The sequence below is a fragment of the Vulpes vulpes genome, chromosome 4, assembly GCF_048418805.1.
Source record: "Vulpes vulpes isolate BD-2025 chromosome 4, VulVul3, whole genome shotgun sequence".
NCBI lineage: Eukaryota > Metazoa > Chordata > Mammalia > Carnivora > Canidae > Vulpes > Vulpes vulpes.
In genome coordinates, this window is record NC_132783.1 from 86,460,776 (window position 1) to 86,479,562 (window position 18,787).

Genomic DNA, 18,787 nt, shown 5'->3' on the forward strand with positions numbered 1-18,787 from the left:
AATAAAGATCCTTTAGACAAAGAAAAACTAAAAGAGTTCATCACCAATAGACTCTTCCTAATGGAAGTTTAAAAGGTGTTTATGTGAGGCTTAAAAACAAGACACCAATGACCAATTAGAAGGATTAAAAAAAGAGGTACTTACTATTAGCAATACTGTGTTAGACTCTTAGAAATCTGTTAAGAAGATAGATCTCATATTAAGTGTTTTTATTGCAATAAAATATAAGTACGTATGTAAGAAGGAGTAAGAAGAAAAAGTAATAGAAGAAAATATACCAGACATGAAAAGTAGTTCGCTGATTGGGAAAGGTATTTTAACTGACACAGTATTTAAAAGGCATTCCTATAAATAACTAAATCACTTAAAAACACTCATATCAAAGAGAAAATATCATGTATAACATCATAAATCTATTTGTCAAAAGACAAAGATGGTATATTTAATTCTGATCATCACTAACTGGTATATTGTTCCAAGAAGTCCATGGATGAAGTGCGACTGTTTAGCCATGAAACTCTAAGTCAAACACATAACTATCAGCCCTTTTCTGGTTATCATTCTGAGTGTGGCCATGGGATCCCATCCTGGCCAGTGGGATCTGAAGGGCAGTGTCCAGGGTGCCTCTAGAAAAGATTTCCTCTATTATAGGATGAGTCCCATCAGACTGAGAGCACAGTGGCCTTCAGTACGCTGAGGCAGTAGGGCACAAAAGGGAAAACACCCAGAGTCTCAGTAAAATGACATCTACCAACCTGTGACCAAACTCTCCTCTGGACTGTGAATTTTATCAGATGGTAACCATGTAATGTCTTAGCCACCTTTAGTGGGGTACTCTGTTACTTACAGTCAAGAGTACCCTGGTTAATGTAACATCCCAATTGAAAAAGATATGGAAAACCAGGGACTCAGTGATGGGTGATAGGATATGATTTAAGGCATCCTCTTTAGGGAATAATTTGGCAATATCAAATGCAGTTAAAATATTTTCAGAAATGACAGAGCAATTCCAGTTCTAGGAATTTATCCCACTGTTATATCTGTGCACAAAGATATGTACACAGATTGTTCACAGAGGCGGCGGGGGGAGGGTGGTGGAAATAAAAGACACTGGAAACAACCTAAATGCTCGTGGGTAGGAGAAAGTTTATATTAATTACTCCTTGTACGGACTACTGGATAGCCCAGGAAAACTGATGGACAGATAAAAAACAACCTATATATTATATTCCTTTTAAAAAGCTACACAGAAGGTATATAAAGTATATGTATAAAGCATGCTATGTTCGGAATATGCTCATACATGTGTGAACTATTTCTAGAAGGATAAAGAAGAAACTATTAAATATGATTGTCTGCAAGGAGGAGCTGGGTCACTAGATAGACCAGGTGAGAGGACTATTTGCACTGTTTACCTATCTCTTATCTTTAAAATGTGTGTGACAAGTATGCATGTTCTAGTATAATTGAGTTACTTCTCATTTTCATTAATTAATGGATAAAAGAGGCCTGAAAGGCATTATCTTTTCTTGGGAAGATGCCTGGATTAAAGAAGACTGTGCAACAGTAAAAGCCCATGATCCAGACTGGTGCTGCCCAGTTGAGGACTATGAAGAAGGGCAGCCTTGGAGCTGGACTTGAGGAGCCTGGTCCTGCAGCTCTTCCTGCGAGTGTGCAGAGGGCACTGTGCTGGTGCTGGACAAGCAAGGTGGGAGAAAACGCATGCTTGCTAGCTGGGCAGGTCGAGAGCTCGACACTTGTGACAAACTCAGAGCAGCAGAGAAAATGTCCGAGTCTCACGCTTGCCCGCTGTACACAGGACACTTAGAAATGAGGAACAGTGAGATGCAGAGCCCTAGAAAGACATTCCTTTTTTTTAAAATTTTTATTTATTTATGATAGTCACACAGAGAGAGAGAGAGGCAGAGACACAGGCAGAGGGAGAAGCAGGCTCCATGCACCGGGAGCCTGATGTGGGACTCGATCCCAGGTCTCCAGGATCACGCCCTGGGCCAAAGGCAGGCGCCAAACCTCTGCGCCACCCAGGGATCCCAAGAAAGACATTCCTATAAATAACTAAATCACTTAAAAACACTCATATCAGGGATCCCTGGGTGGCGCAGCGGTTTGGCGCCTGCCTTTGGCCCAGGGCGCAATCCTGGAGACCCGGGATCGAATCCCACGTCGGGCTCCCGGTGCATGGAGCCTGCTTCTCCCTCTGCCTGTGTCTCTGCCTCTCTCTCTATCTCTCTGTGACTATCATAAATAAATAAAAATTAAAAAAAAAAAAAACACTCATATCAAAGAGCAGAATGAGCAGAACTTCATTCCCATTCTGGTACAGTGACTTACATCCTTTGTGACCTTAGGTCCTTCATTATTCATTTTTTCCTAGAAAGAAGGATCCTAAGGATCATTTTTCTGATGATAATTATGCATGCCTAACCTACAAAAACCTAAACAAAACAGACATGTAAAGTGAAAGCAAAAGTTTCTCATACGTCTTGTAATATTTCCCCTCCACTCCCGCCCTACCTTGACAATTACTGTTTTTGGTTTGACAAATTTTAATGAATCTAAGCATGCCTATTCATTTAACAGAAATAGGATCCTAATGTACATTGTATTTTTTCTCTGTGTGCTATATAGGCTAGGAGTCAGCAAACTTTTTCTGTAAAAGGTAAGATCATAAATATTTTAGGCTTTCTATACTATCCAGTCTCTTGTCATTACTCACCACAGCTGTTTCAGCAAGAAATCAGCTAAAGATAATATGTAATGAATGGACATAGTTGTGTTTCAATAAAACTTTATTTACAGTATAGGCAGTAGGTTGCATGTGGGCTCAGAGACGAATTTGCCAACCCCAATATACCTATATAAATCTACCTCGTCCTTCTTCTTGGATGCCTAGTACTCCACCGAATGGATGAATAAATTCCCTTAACGCATCCCTCATTGATAGACACCTACAGGCGTTTCTGTTAGGAGGCCCCGTAATCAAGCACGACTCATCCACTTGCTGGGTTAACTGATCCTCTCTCTCCGTCGCTCTGGGAACACGCTCACTGCTTCCTGTGGTGCACTGACATCTATGCCTGCTCCTTACTCTGCTGGTCTCCTTGTGCTTCCACCAGCCTAGTGACCAGCAGTCCCAAGCTGGTTTAAATGTCTGTACTTGTCCCCGCAGTAGGCAATTTAAGTAAATAGTACGCTAACCAAAGAAACAAGGACTTGAGACCTTGTCGCTGCTATAGAGTTGGTTATTTTTGAAAGACCGGATTACAGTAAATAGCTCTTAAGAAAATCTGTCAAATTAAGTAAGGGTGAAATAACTGGAACATATAGAAAACCAAGGAGCATGAGGTGGGCAGTGGGTACAAAAGGCCCACGTCAGCAGTTTGGAAAGGGCAGGCCATGCCGCCAGGGTGGGTGTGGGCACAGACACTGCCCTGCTTCCTCTGGCATGGGCAGACGCTGGACCGGGCAGGGAAACTGCCTTCAGTGCAACGACACCCCCCACTCCCACCTTGCCCAGACATCTTTTCCAGGTCTTGGGGGACCTATTATCTCTGATTTTTAGCTTACGTTTCAGACTCTCTGACTGTGAAAGGTTAGTAAGCATGAGATCCTGTTTCTTCTCTCAAAGGCCCGGTCCATTAACATTTAAAATAGTGCCTATGCTTGTATTTACATTTTGATATCGTTCATGCTTTATTTCTTTTGCCCACTGTCTGTTCTGTTCCCCCCAGTTTTTCTCCCAGCCAGAATCTATCTTATCTGACATTGCAAAGCAGTTAACATTGATTCTGGTGAATGGTCTACTTTGATTTTTGCTACAGGGAGATTTTAGCACAAATTCACATATATTGTTTTTGCAACAAATAGAAAAATATGTTCCACGTTCATTGTGCTGCGTGTGCCGAGCCCGCTATTTTGTAACTCACTGTCTCATCGCTTTTATTTGCTTTCTCTGTCACTGTCGATCTTTTCCTAATACTTCATCTTTTATGCAGACTCCTTCCTTGGAGCCGAATTTGGCAGTGGAGTTTGCCTAACTAATGGGGACCATATGCTCTGCAATTACACTCTTCCCAACAACATTCAGATTTGTTAGCAAATATTGGAGAAGGCAAGTCTAGAAACCGAAGCGCAAAGACTGGCAGGAATTGGCACATGCTAATAGGTAAACCTGCTCTTCCTGACCCCATGAATGAGTTCTGGTTTAGGTTGGTGTTGGCTTAGGTGGAACAGGAATTTGGTTTTGAAAGTAGCAATCCACTGGTAGATTGTTTTTCAAATGGCTGAGTGCCTCTTATGTGTTCCCAATAGCATATCGTGCTTACCCCTCTTGATCAATTTTTAATACAGGATTATTGCCTATTTATCTGTTGATTCCACACCTTCCCAGACTGGAGACCAGGATCATGGTGTTACTCACTGTTGTATCCCCAGCTCCCAGTAGAGGAATGTGAACATACTAGTACATACTGGTAGATATTTGACTGATGAACAATGAAATAATCCCTAGAATACATTAAGTGCCGATACGTGATATACATAAGTGGATATAATTTGGATGGCTCTTCAGCTCCTTCCCTTTCTCCAGTTAGATCAGCCTTAACCTTGGGAGTCCAGCCTCTCTCAATGAGTTCAAACTCACAGGATTCTGAAGAAGATTTAAATCATGGCCCTGAAACCACAGTGCTAATTTTTAAGAGGTCTCTTCTATCTTGAGACAAAGTTCCGTCTACTGCCCTATTGGGGGTGAGTGCGGGCAAGATGAGTCAAAACTTCAGGAGGTTGTCCTGGGCTTGGATCATCGAAATGCAGGAGGAATGAACATCACTTCACGGTGCAGATGTCAAAAGGTGTAGCCAGCTTGGGAGCAGGTGGCTGAGGAGAGAAGGATTCAGCTGTCGAAGGGCCAGTTTGAAGGCTGCCTAGGTCCTTAGGGGCTTGCATGCAGGAGACCTCTGCAGGAGCATGTGGTCCCTCTGGCCATGGTGTGGCCCTGAAGGGTTCCCCGGGCCCCACAGCTAATGGCAGCAGCTCTCCCTCTCATCCACTGTCCATTGTAGACTTGAGCTAGTGCCCACTGACGGTCTCCTTGCACCTGTAGGGGTCTATTTGCACTTGGAGCTGGAAGGGCAATGGGAAGGCAAGCCCATGTCTCTGGTGAACTTTGCCTTCATCAGAGAGAGCTCAGCTGTCCTACAGGGATGCAGGGACCTTGCCACCACCACCGCCCACCCACCTCAAGCCCCCCCCCCACCGCAAGACACGAGTACTACAGAAACACAAAGAACACCCGTTGTTTTAGAACACAAATACATAAATTTTTAATCTGCGAAAAATACAAAATGAAACCATGTACAAGTTATGTACAAACCCTTTTTACAAGACAAGAGAGTTATCACTGGTTGTTACAGATGACAGAGTTGGGTAGATCATTTCAGAGCACCAGCATTTATCCTCCCCTCCCATCCTGGTCAGAGTAATTAATCATAATCAGAATGTCGACAATCAAAAGTTTGAAAGACGGATGAATAAGCCACGCTCTTTTTCCTTCATGAACATGTAGGCTGACCTCTCTGTAAGTGTACTTTTTTTTTCTTTGTCCCCTGAAGAAACACCGAGTGCAGGTCTGGGTGTAAAAGTGGGGAAAGGTTTCTTTTCAGCATCTGGGTGGTGGGATGTGGGCCAGAAGTCTTAGGCAGGATGCGATTGTGCCACCTGGGAATGCAACATTTTTAATTAGGAGTTCCAGGCCGAGTTTGGTTTATGTCTGAAATGTTGCAGTTCTGGTCAAATGTGTCTCAAGCCGTACTTAGCGGAAGGAAGGGAAAGGGAACACGCCGCTCTGGGGCAGCAGGGCTTTGGTTTAGCGTGGAAGTGGGGCTCTGTCAACCTTGTTGGCAGGGATCCCTTCTCTGCTGGCTGCCTCTCACATTGACCCTGAATCCCGTGTGAGGAAAGCTCTGCTTTGCTCTGGCAGGCGTGTGTCAGTGCCGTGTGTACTTTCCCATCTACGATTCTGAACAGCCAGCCCGGTAATGCTTCCTAAGGCAGGCCCACTGGAGAGCTTTGGTGTCACGTTTGTCCCTGTTCTACTGAATAGCTGGGTGGAGGAGAAGAAGCACAGATGTCCTTCTGTGGGATAGAAGGGGATAAACAGGCCAAAGGAAACCTTTTTAAACTTAAAATCTACCTAGAAATTAGAGTCTGTTTTCAATGGGCCAAAAAAAAAGCCTCTCTCCTCCTGCTGCCTGTCCAGAAAAGCCACCAAAGCAAAGTGATTGTCACATTTGTTTTAAGAATGCTGAAACTGAAGCTTCCAGTGTGTGCATTGTTTGGGGGGTGGGTAGGGGAAGCCTAATGGGGTGACATGAACAGGTAGAGGAAAGAAGAGGCCCAGCACCTCTTTTGAATCCTTCTCCAGGAAGAGTGTCGGTAGCCTAGAAGTCCTGCCGACCCTGCATTTCCCATGGCATCCAAAGTAACACATTGCAGCCAACTGATTGCCCAGCCTGAGCCAGGACTCATGACAGGCCCTGGGGATACAGACAAATAAGCAAAGTCCTTGCCCTTACCAAGTGAGTGCTTTTACTGAGGAGTCATCATCTCCGGTACCCTTCATCTCCAACCTCATAAATGCCTCATCCTTTCTTTCTCAGAGTTTCCCTCTCTGGCTTGACATTTTCCTAGCTCTGGAGTAACCTAGATCTCCTATCCCAAGAGTATCTACTTACGGTGTTCCTTCTAGCACCTATAAACATGGCTGTAGCCTCCTAAGAGTCTTTTAGGCCAGATGGCCTTCCAGACCTATGCTTCCTCCTTTGGAAGACTCAGTCACACTCCGTACTTCACAAGTACCTCTGTGGGCCTGACTTCCAAATCCACAGGGATTGCTAGAAGCCTCTTCCCAGATCCACTTGTGCGCTCCTTTTGCCTGCAAGGCCTTCACTTATGGAAAGCCCTCAGCTTCTTCTACTCTGAATGAATCTAATACAACATTGCTCTGGTGCCCGCATTTGCTGGCTCCCCTTCCTGTCTTCCTTTCTTCTTTCCCAATCCTCCACGTGGTTCTTCCCTTGGGGCCCAAAGTCACTGTTTCTTTCATAAGAACGGTTTCCAGAACCAGTCATTGCCCCAACACCTAATCCACACACCAGTCCTTACAACTAAACTTCTATAACAAGTATGATCCATGACACGTATCTGAGGAAGATAGGTGCTTCCTATGCTATTTTAGACTTGGAAAGTGCACCCTTGAGAACTCCATGCTGCTAAGAAAAACGTTTAGCTTTGCACATGCGCTCCTGATGACTTCCAGGAGGAACTGACATCTCAAAACTTTCAATCTAAAAAATGCACAGGCACTGGTGTTCATCACTCTGTTTAAAACTTTTAGTGGCTTTCCATGGCTTTCTAAATCAAGTCTCAACCTCTTGGCTTGCCTCTTAAGACAGTCTATTTCCTAAGGTCTCATCTTAGATTTCTTCAGCTCCCCTACAGGATTGTGTCACCAGAGACAAAATGGCCTTATGTATTGAAATCACATTCCCACCAATGAGCCATGGCCCATTAAGTCGCCTCTTCCTGGAAAACCTTCATTCTCTATATTTTTCTATAGCCATCTATTTCCCATTGAAATACCTCCAAAGCCCATCAAGCACTATATCACTCTGTATTCTTCCCAACAGATATAATTCAATGCAACCTCTCCTTCTTTTCCACCCAAAGCACTAACTCTTGCCACCACATACTTGTACCTGGATGATGGTACTTGAAACTGCTGCTTATATCATTTTGTTTTTGTTCTTTCTTCCTAGCTCCTAGATGCATTCCTGGCTTGGCTTGTCTTTACATACTTAAGTCTCAGGCCCTTTCTCAAAAAATGATGCAAAAAAGGAAGATTTGGTATAGAGAGTCTAACTCAACATTCATCCCCTCAATCTAACCACATGAGGCTGTGGTATAATGCAGCCTCTAACTGGTGTTCTGCTAAAAGGTGGCTGTGTCAGGGCACACAGGCTCATTTCCCTCATGTGTTCCAAGGGAGCTTGCCAGAGCAATGGCCAATTAGGCTCTGTAGTTCCTTGGGAAATAAAATTAAGGATAAAAGTATCCTCTGAACTGTCTTATTTTATGGCAATTAAAAAAAATAAAAAGAACAACTGGTATTGCATGGGCAACAAGCAACTACAGCAGGCTTCACTTAAGAAAACAATATGGCCATGCTCATACAAACTGGCTGGAAATCGTTTTTAATTACTACTCTCTCATTAATAAACCCAAAGGGCCGTATCACGACTTTATATGACCATGGGATTAAAGTGCCATATCATCTCTGTTGGATAGAAAAATGAATGCACTTTGGGAACATAGAGTGAGTAGGGGAGGGGCAGAAAGGAAATTTGCCAGATAAGTTATAAGTGAAATCTCAGTTCCCTTTGCTTTTTAAAGAGGCTGAGTCAAGGCCTAAATAGTAAAGTCCCTTTGAAGGACCACAGTTATTTTACCACCATTCCAAAAGCCACAAAGAGGAACAGGATAGAGAATAGACAGACCACAGGGACAGAAGAGATAATGGACAGGTTCTACAATGGAACACTATGTCCAAGTTGAATGGATTTGCTTGGTCTCCTAACAGTAGGCTCACATTCAAATCAATTGGTTTGGTATTCTTTTTTTCTCCCTCTTCATACCTCTCTTCCTCCTTTTGTTCTTTCCTTCCTTTCTTTCTTTACTGAGGTTTTCATTGAAAATGAAGAATGATAGATCAAAATTAGGTAGGAATGTAAGTAATAAAGAAAGAGTGTACTAATGGAAGAAAGGAAATCAAATAAACAGGACAGGAAATGAAGTGAGAAGTTAGACGGGTTGCTTCCTAAAGCCCAGATCCACCTGTGGAAATAAAAATGAGGAAAAATGTCAGGAATCTGGGGGTCAGGAGACTCTAACTACATATTAAAAAGTGGAGATCTGGGTTAGAGATGAAGGGATTGACTGGAACTGAGCTTGGAGCCAAGAAAAAGGGCAGACAGGGCTGAGATGGAGACGTACACCATAGGAACACACAGAAAAATCTGACCCAATGTGACCCAAGAGAACCTGAATTTTGAAATTGCATTTTGAACCTAGGGAGACTCCAAAGTGCAAAGCAGAGGCATGAACCTAGCTTTCACGGGCCCAGGACAGAAACTGCACACCACTCTCAGGAGTATCACTTGGATGCTGCAGCAAGAGGATCATCATCCCAGCACAGGAGAAGATTGCTTCCAATGACTATTCCCACACCCCTACTCCTAACCTAGCTCATGTCCTCCCAGATCTGAAAGGCACCTTAGGACCATTTAGGTGAATCATTCTCATTTACAAATGAGGTCCTTGGGATTCTGAGGGTTTCAGGAACATTCTCAAAGTGCATAGCTAGTTATTTGCAGATAACTCTTGAATGCTCATATTAAACCACCAGTAAGGAAGTTGCACTCTTTGACTTTCAGCATGAAAATAATCTCCAATTTTCTTCTGCTTTCTCAGTTTCTCCCTTTTGTACCCTAACCGAATAGTTCTAATTCTCTGTTGTTTTAAGTCTTCAATTAAATTTTGTACAGAATACATCATAAGGTAACCCAAGCTTTGGAAGGAAAGAGCTCTGGGTGTTCCCCAACATGCCTTAGTCACATTTATATGTAAAGTATCTTATATTGGTTCAAGGTGATATTTTGAAATATATAATTGCCTGGATAAAAGTAAAAGTTTTCTTAATAAGAAAGATTATGATGGTGATGATGTCTTTGTATATAGGTGCTTTCTGATTTTTAAATACTGTCTTGATGAGTCTTTGATTCCCAAAGCACCCAAGAGTCTTTAGTTTGGATAAGGGCTTTCCTGGAACCCTAAAATGGGATAGGAGATCAGAGTCTTTCAAGACAGATGGTACCAATGATGACCATCATTGGTTTAAGTTTAATTTAGTCAGAAATATGGGTACTGGTCTATCACAGTGGGGTAAAATGATGACCTTTTCCCAGCCAGAGAGATCAACACATAGAAACTAATCAGGAAGCTCTAGGATTGGCTTGAGCCTTTCCGTGGTCTTACAACCTTGTTCTCACATCACTTTTAACTTACCCAGCACCAGTTTTTGCCAAAGGAGCTACCAACCAATCATTTTGCATACTCCCTCAAAAAAAAAAAAGCTTATTTTTATTTTCTGTCTCAGAACACTTTATTGTTGAATCGTTATTGAATTCGTTATCAAAACAGCATGAGCTTCGTCCTCTACCATAGAGGAAAATAGATTCCTGCCAATTAGTTTTGGGGGTAGCACTTTGTTATAGGAAACCATCTTAGTTGTTTGATCAAAAGAAAAAAAAAAAGTTATCTATCAACAATACTGAAATGGAAAGGAGGAAAGAGAAAATAAAAGAAAAAAAGAAAAGAAAAGAAAAGAAAAGAAGAGAAAAGAAAAGAAAAGTTTAGATTTAAATCTCTGGCCATGGTGGTCATGGAGTTTATACTTCTGTTTCAGACTGACAGTATGGAAACATGGGTTTGAGAGGCACAGGACACTGCTTATCTAAGGGAAGATCATTTAGGTGGCCACCATCGCCTGCCAAGGTTACTAAACAGTTCCAACAAATTTGGAAATGGTTATCAGGAAGAAGAGTGAAGAAGAGTCCACCAGGGTTCATGAAGGAAAGAAGAGCGTGGATTGATGTGAATGTACTAAGGTGACCCCAATGCAAAATCATTATGTAGAAGAAGGCCTAGCTTTCAAGAAAGTTGTGAAATCCTAACAAGAGATTCACCCTACAAACCCGATTTACTTCTGTTGGAAACCAGGAAATGTTCATAAGCCTGAATATAGACTGCTGACGTCATTTTAGTCTGCTGTGTAGACTAGTGATTGGTTATAAGTAGTTTTTAAACAATCCAATTGGACATACATTATATTCACAATACTTTTATAGAGCTACTTCTACAAAATGTGACAACAGGGTAACCACAGTCTGACAAGTCACTTCAGGAGGGCGCCTACAAGGCGGAAGCACAACTACATTGGCTCTGCAGGAAGTAGACAGAGGTGGAAGCTCATTTTGCCTACACTGGTAATTGGAGTATTTAGTGGACGTATGTTTTCATGGTGATTTCATTGCGTGGCTCTGATTTGATTTGCACTAATATACTAAGTGCCACAGGGTCATGGCCTAAAGAATTAGTGGAATAGATATCATGGGACTTTGAGGGGTATTTTGGTAAGTTTGGTTTCTTCAAGTGTCCACAGTTTACATTTTCAAAGAAAAGAAAAATCACTATCACATCCATGCTTCTCCATAGACCCTGATGACTGTATAAAAGATTGATCATTTTTGAAGTTGAAAGATTTGCTAAATCGTTTGGAACGTAACAGTTGCCGGGACGACTGTACACCGAGCATGCAAGCCACAGCAGAGCTCTGAGACTTGGTAATTGTGTCTGATGGCTAGAAAAATCTTTAAGCACAGTTGGAAGTGGCTGAGACATTTGATTTCACTGCTGGTCATTTTCAAAGGACTTTTCTGATAGTCTGTATTGAGGGCATTCATTGTTTTGCTGTTGTCGTTATTATGTTTTACACCATTGCAGCAAGTTTGTGTGTTTTGTCCCAGCAACTAAAGGAAAGCCTGAAAAAAAATAAAATCTGGGCAAAAGTAGTCTCCTTGATCATGAAAATTTTCTGGCTTTTAAACAAAAACTCAGAAGAACGAATGCATTATCATATCCTATTGCTAAGTGAAACTATCCACTGGTGTTTACAAACTTTCAGGCTAAAAGCTCTGAGACCTGGGGAGTGGGGAGAAAAGTCCACCAGACCCTTACAGAGTTGAAATTACTGTGCTTGCATGGGTGGTTTGGACATAGGAAATGAGAAGCATAACAGCATGGAGGAGTCCCCACTATTAGAACAACAAACAGAACAGTATCTTGTGCGCATCTGGTCCTCAACTTTCACGTCCCAGGCGTGCTCACAACCCTCCTGGCATCGTTAGTTGGCTGGATAAACCTGATCTGGCAATTGTAGAAAAGCTGCAAGAAGGTCTTCCCTTTAAATATACGAACAAAAGGGTGAGAAAAACAGAATGAAAACTAAAACTACAAAAATATGACTTTCAACTGAGAAAATAAATAAGTTTCCATTTATTAAGAGCTGGTGTCGATGTAGCTAAAATACACACCCATCCAGGAAATTCACCTGCCCCCTTTTGTCTTCTTTTATGAATTTACTAAAATACATGTTTACATCATCGGACCATTGTAAAATTGTTTTAATAATCCATTTCCCTTCATTACAATTAACTGTGGTGGTGACCATCATTCTCCTCAAAGGAAAAGAGAAAAAGAAGAGAAATATGCATTAAGGAGTCTGGCCACTTACTCATTTTGATTTTGCATTGTTGAGATATAGGGAAGATATCTGACAATGAGAAAAAAAGAAAAAATATATTTTCTTTCTAATAAATAAAAATAATTTAAAATGCTAGAGGCTATACATGACTATTTTAGTATGTTCATTTATAAATGAAATCATTTTCTTTTCCAAAATACATGGAAGCAATATTCAAGGCAGACAAAGAGAAAGATCTGTCTACTTTATTTTTCTTGCAATTCTCGCTTATCCTAACGTTTCCACCAGTGATTCAGCATGTAAGAGGAAGAAAAGTCACATCACCATTTATGAAGTTTGTCAGGCTTTAAAAAAATAGTTCTGGTCTCCTGGGAGTCAACATTCATCTTCAACTTCTCTGATTGGTGGAATCAAGCTGCTTGTGGATTTATATTGGTTGATCTGGTTAGCCATGTGGGTACTCATGGGCTTGATTTGAATGTTTCTGGGATAGGCATTATCCGGTTCATCTGTAAACCATTTCTTTTCTGCTAAAGGGCAAAACGGATAGAGAACAAGAAGGAGAAATGAGAAGCTTAATTAGTCCTAGGGTAAAGCCTTTGGAAAGTTCATTGAAAAAAAAAAAAAGCAAAAATGTAATCGATAGAAGCTGACAGTGAGTAGTTGCTAAGAGATAGTGCAGTGTAGGGAGAACCACAGGACCTGGGGCAGCTCTGCTGCCTGTGACAAGTGATGACCAATGCACCCATGGGCCTTGGAAGCCCCGTAGGTGGACCTCTCAAAACAAAGAGTGGTTGGAAGAGGAACTCCAGCAATGCTCTCTGGGGTTCCTTTAGTGGCCTGGAAAGCTTTGGTGGGAAGGAGATGCTGAATATACCAAATATTAGGTGTGAACACTGTGCCTGAAGAGAGACTTGCGTGTTCACTGATTTGAGTGGAACGTGAAGGACATTGTCCCTGACACAGAGCCAGCGATCTAGCGTCTTTATGCAGGATCTCCTCCTCCCAACCTGTACTTGGCTTTTTTAATATATATATACATAACAGACACACTTGGTTGTATCTCAATACACCACTCTTCTTTGTTTTTCTTTGTTTGTTTGTTTGTTTGTTTCTTTTCTTTTCTTTTTTTTTTTTGCAGCCATTTTTGAGGGTCTTAAGCCCACAGATTTTGCTGGGCAATGAGACTAAAAATCGGAACAGTAGCCAATATTTTAAGACGATTTTGAGATGGTTTTTATTTCAAGAAAGAAAACTCTGTGTTGGTAGAAAGTTATGAAAAGAATTCCCAGTGGCAGTATCTTAACCGACTATCATAACCCAAGCTGTTGACAAGGGAGCTCGACGAAGTCTTGGCATTTCATTTCCACCCTAAATACAGAGTTGCCTGAGAGAGAAGGCTGAGTCAGAGTGTTGGGGGGCGGGGGTGAGTTAAGGGGGGCAAGGAAAGGGCCTAGCATCCTCTCTGCACTTAAGTGCTATTTTATAGGGCTCAGGCCTTGCCCCTGCCTTTTTTCTAGGATTGAAACTTTCTGGGTAATCGGCCTCGTATACAGACATGAATAGACTGGGCAAATAGGACATTCTAATTTGGGAATCGTATTAGTGGCTTAGGAAAAGGAGAGAAAAAGGAGAAAAGCTTCTAGGCACACCCACTGCTCTAGAGACAATGGCCTCTTTTCTGCTATCAGAACAAGTCACAACTGCCTTGTCAGCGGTCCTGGACTGATACGTCAACAAAAATTGCTCACCTGGCTTGACACCTGGCTTGTGCGTGTGTGTGTGTGTGTGTGCGCGCGTGTCTGTCTGTCTGTCTGTCTGATAGGCTAATGATCTATAAATTCAGCATCTGCGATCAGCTTCACAACCTCTCTGCTTGTGTCTCCTCGAGGCGTACTCTGTTGCGGTGTCAAGTCTGAGCCCTCAGCCTAAACACCGTGGGGGTGCTGGGGTGTCCTCAGTGAGAGCTGCTGGCCCACTACCCTTTGTTCAGCAGCTCAGTTTACACCCAGGACACTACTGTCTCTCGGATCATTCTCCACTCCCCTTTTTCCTGCTCTGGCTCTCTCACCTATTATAATTAAGTTCACTTTGATTTGAACAGATTGGACGATAGGAATTCATAATGCTACATCCTCACAGTGAAGCTAACTGATTAAGTGCTTTAAATTATTCCCCCTGACAGAATGATAAAGTTACAATCTGTTCTGAGATGATCTACAGCTTGCCAGACTCGTACAGCTTCTTTCTACATTCATTTATCTTTTTGTCAAGCGGAGTTTTTTTTTTTTTTCCTAAGCTTCAATTCCATAGATCTTTTAAAGTCATCAGCACATCTGAATTATTAATGAGGCTTTAGAGGCAAGGTTCCTGATGGACTGGTTAAAAAAGGTTGTATAGAAATCCAGGACTGTGTACACATCAAAATAATTTCAGCTCCATTTAAAAAACCATTTAGTTCAAGTGTGACATAGATGAACCATTATGCATTTGTGGAAACCAATTTTTTGTGATCTACGATTAAACTAACCTTTCAGAGAGGAGTAGCGTGTGATGGTTATCATGTTTTAAAAGCATTGCCAGGCCGCTGAAACAATTTCAAACTACGACTTTTTCCAATGGTTTATGTGTAAGGATGATTTTCAGAAGAGCTGAACCAGGCGTCTGTGCTGTTTGCCTTAGCTGCCCTGGGTTTTGGCTGTGCCCCTGTGGGGACTGATTGTGCAAAGGGATTTAGTGCTAGGTTGGACATGCCAGGTTGGAAAGGAAACTGAACTCCGCTGATGGAAACGGGTAGGTCTTTTGGGCGAAAGACCTAAGACAGCTGCAATTTGCTGAAATTTTTACAACTGCTGCAGAGAATAATTGTTCAGAATTTAGTCTTTACAGTTCAATTCGAAGTTGGCATTTTGACCTTTCACAGCAGAGAGAATATCAATTTCCTTCTGCTGTCGGTAAGAAAGAGAGCATTATTTCCCCGTTTAAGCTTCATTCTCTCTTTCCTTCTACACTTCTTGCCATAGAAGAAAATCTATGCAGAGTAGCACCTGTGTCTTGGCCATTCAGCTCCACACAAGAAGGAGCTGTGTTCAAGCACATCCTGGTGATGAGCCGAGGTTCTCGTTATGCCTGAGAAACAGGCTTTTTAATTTGGGCGCCTGGTCAGATATGAATATATATGTTGTTGGAGACTTGGTTGGGTAGGATGTCGAGGATGTGGAAATATGTTAATGCTCTGAGCACTCTGGTAAAATATCCAGGGGCAGAGGTATTTCACGAAGAGATTCTCCCAAAGGCCATCAGAGGAACGCACACTTTAACGGTCGTCAGCCACTTGTTTCAACAGAGAGTGTGCGGGGTATGATGAAGACACTTGGGTTTATGAATCTCGCCTTCCAAAGAAGAAACTGGGCCAATGGGAGGCCACCCCATGGGCCATGAGGAAGAACACTCAGGGAAGGGATTCAAATGGATGCTGAAGTGGTCCAGAAAAAAATCCAGATCCCTGAGTTTATCTCCTCTCCCCGCCTCATGCCACAGGCCAGAAAGAGATTTCCAGGAGCTTCGTTTTTGTCCCGAAGATGGGATGGCCAGTGGATCTGGCTGTGCGGGCCTCCTCGCCACCAGAGGAAAACAGCCCCAACAGGGGTCGTGTGCGACCCCCTGGATTCGGGAGGGGAGGCTTTGTGGTCTCTGGCAAGTGACTGGTAGGGCGAGATGCAACCTGGACGTGGAGCCCAAGATGCCTCTGAGGGACCTGGCACTGCCCAGAGGGGCGGGGGGCACGGATTGAGCCTGGCCAGGCCCCAAGCTGTGCGGTACCGGCCCACAAGGAGCTGGGGGCTGCCAATGGGGGCAGCAGCCGGGAGGGGGAGGTGGATCTGGGGACTCGCCTGGTGGGGGCTGGCTCCCAGCAGGCCACTACCTAACCAATCGCAGCTACGGATCTTCTGTCAAATGGGCTCGTGGGCAGATCTTCCTCCCGCTGTCACCTGGAGGGAAGGTGCTCGAGTAGGTGCAGTGCTCAGCACAGGCCCAGACCCAGGTGCTGAAGTGCCCGCACTTTCAAAAGCCACTCTGCCACTTTCTGACCGGTGGCTCTGAACAAATCTGTCCTGCAGATTCCTTGGAACAGAGGCGCGAGCTGCCCCATTCGGCAGAGCTGGGGTGAGGACTGAATGAGTAGGTAAAGTGCTGGCAGGAGTCTGGCGCTAAGGAAGCGCTGGGTGTTAGCCTGTCCTGTGACCTTAGCATTTACACGAGCACTCTCCGTACCCGAGGGCTACGTGTGGCTGCACACTGAGATCTAAGGAACATAAACCGGGGTGCTGGCCTGCAGAACGGGGAGCTCGGCATAAGAGACAACCCAGGAGGATTTGCTTGGGTTATCTGCATTGGAAGGAAAGGAGAGAAAGGGGTGGCCCTGCATTCTTTCTGAGGGGTCCAGGGTGGCTACCCTGCTGTGGGGCCTGTATCCTTACAGATACAGATATAGATAACGGCTTTGTGCTCAACAGGTGCCCTACCCCACCCATGGGCCCTCTGCGTCTTCCATCGCTACTTCCATTCCTGAGATAGAAGGGCCCAGGATAAGAGCTAGGACTTCCCCAAGCCACGAGGAGCCTGGAGGAGTGGGGCTGGGGGGGGCGGGGGGACAACCCCAGACCTGGGCTGTCCTGGCTGCCTGGGCACCTGCAAGCAGGGAAACAGGCTGCGCTGTGAAAACTGAGCCTCTCCGCTGGCTCTGCAGCTTGTCAGTACTGTGGGATTCAGCCTTTTCACCGAACTGCTCCCCAGAGAAGAGTGCATTAAAGGAGAGGCGAGAATACAGCAATGGTATTTGGAATAATTGGCCCTCCTCCTGCTGTCCCACAAGCTGAGGTTTAGAGAATGAAGGTTCCATTTGGAGAGACAACGGCTGAGGACAGGAAGCCCCAACCAGGAGCTGGAGCCTGCAAAGGTAACGCTGTCTGCTTTCCCAGCTCACCTTTCTGGGACACAGTCTGGCATTGGCCCTCTGCCCAGCAGACCCCAAGGCCCCCAGGGGGACCCCACCCATGCATACTGCCGTCTTTCCCCTCCGTGGGCAATGGACGGCTATTTCATAGACATAAAAACCATTCGCACCAGAACCAAAGCAGCTTCCATTTATGAAAGCTGACACTTATTTGCAATCGTCCATCATGACTCGATTTGCCTCTTTTAACCGAAAGTCTAATGCTGCCATTCGCTGGACAGAGCAAACTGCCCCCCCCCCCGCTCTGGGCCTTTTCTGGGGCCTTTGCCCAACTGACACCCCAAGGACAGACTCTTCACTCTTTCCTTTCGGGTGGCAGGGGATAATCCCTCTCACCTCCCTTTACAATAGGTGCCATCTCCTGGTGGGAGACAGGCCACCGGCTTAGTGACAGGTGCCCACAGCTGCTTCTTCGTTGTGTTATGACAAAGCAGGGATGGGTTAAAGAAGCTGGCTGAGACACTGATTTTTACCCTGTCTTGCCCTGAAGTTTCCATACTTCCCTCTTTATCCTTCAGGAGCCTGTTGCTATAGGAACCTGTCAGGTTGATTTAATTGTCTCTGTTGGGATGCACACACCTTTAGGCTTTTCCCATGCTGAAGAAGAGCCAGTCAAAGGTTTTTTCTGGTCATCTGAGATCTTGACAATGCTGGCGGGAGGCACAGTCTGTACCTCAGTCTCACCGGACTTCTAAGGCTACCCCCTCCTCAGGAGCCCTGAGCCTAGCTCGAGAGAGCGCCAATGGCACAGCAGCATAGGGAAGCACCTAGAGGCACTCTTGGATCCTTTTTAAAGATAAGCCAAGGGAGTAAAGATAATTGATAACATGATGAAAGGTCTGAAAATATTTAAGTTCAAGTTATTTCAAAAGATTTACTGGGCACTTATTATAAGGTTCCGGGTCACAACCTGTAATATTCATATGGAATTTGAAACTTCTCCCGGTTGTGGTAGGACTCTATGTCCAAGGGTCCAGCTTTCTCTTTATCCATTTGAACTGGCTTCAGGAAGGCCCCTGGGTAGCAGGCCTTAGGGATGTTGATGATTTTACGATCATCCGAGCAAGCTGATGAGGCTGAGAAGGCTTCACTACACCTCCTGGTCTACCCACTTACTTAAGGTTCAGCCCTTTCAAAACCTAAAGCAAATTGGACTGAATGGCTTACAAATTGCTTCTCTTCTAGAACGGTACAGATAATTGAGTTTCTAGCTGTTGCTCTTTTTAAATGCATATACTTTCTCTTCAAATAATTCTTTTGCTCTCAACCTTTACCTACTTCTTTCTTCTTTCTTTCTTTCTTTCTTTCTTTCTTTCTTTCTTTCTTTCTTTTCTTTATTGCTTTCTCTCTCTTTCTCATTCCTTCCTTCTTTT

The 18,787-nt window shown here is 43.8% G+C and overlaps 1 protein-coding gene across 26 annotated transcripts in view; it reads right to left on the reverse strand.

The window, feature by feature from the left end:
* Positions 1-5,317: 5,317 nt before the first annotated feature.
* KCNMA1 (potassium calcium-activated channel subfamily M alpha 1) overlaps positions 5,318-18,787 on the reverse strand; it is a 717,848-nt gene continuing 704,378 nt past the window's right edge. For 14 of the 26 annotated variants that reach the window (XM_072756332.1, XM_026005306.2, XM_026005207.2 and 11 more), the window contains one exon: positions 5,318-12,927. In XM_072756332.1, the coding sequence (XP_072612433.1) occupies positions 12,903-12,927 (25 nt within the window). In that variant the 3' untranslated portion in view covers positions 5,318-12,902. The remainder of the gene's footprint in view (positions 12,928-18,787) is intronic. The other 12 variants (XM_026005314.2, XM_072756324.1, XM_072756328.1 and 9 more) reach the window with 2 other exon arrangements.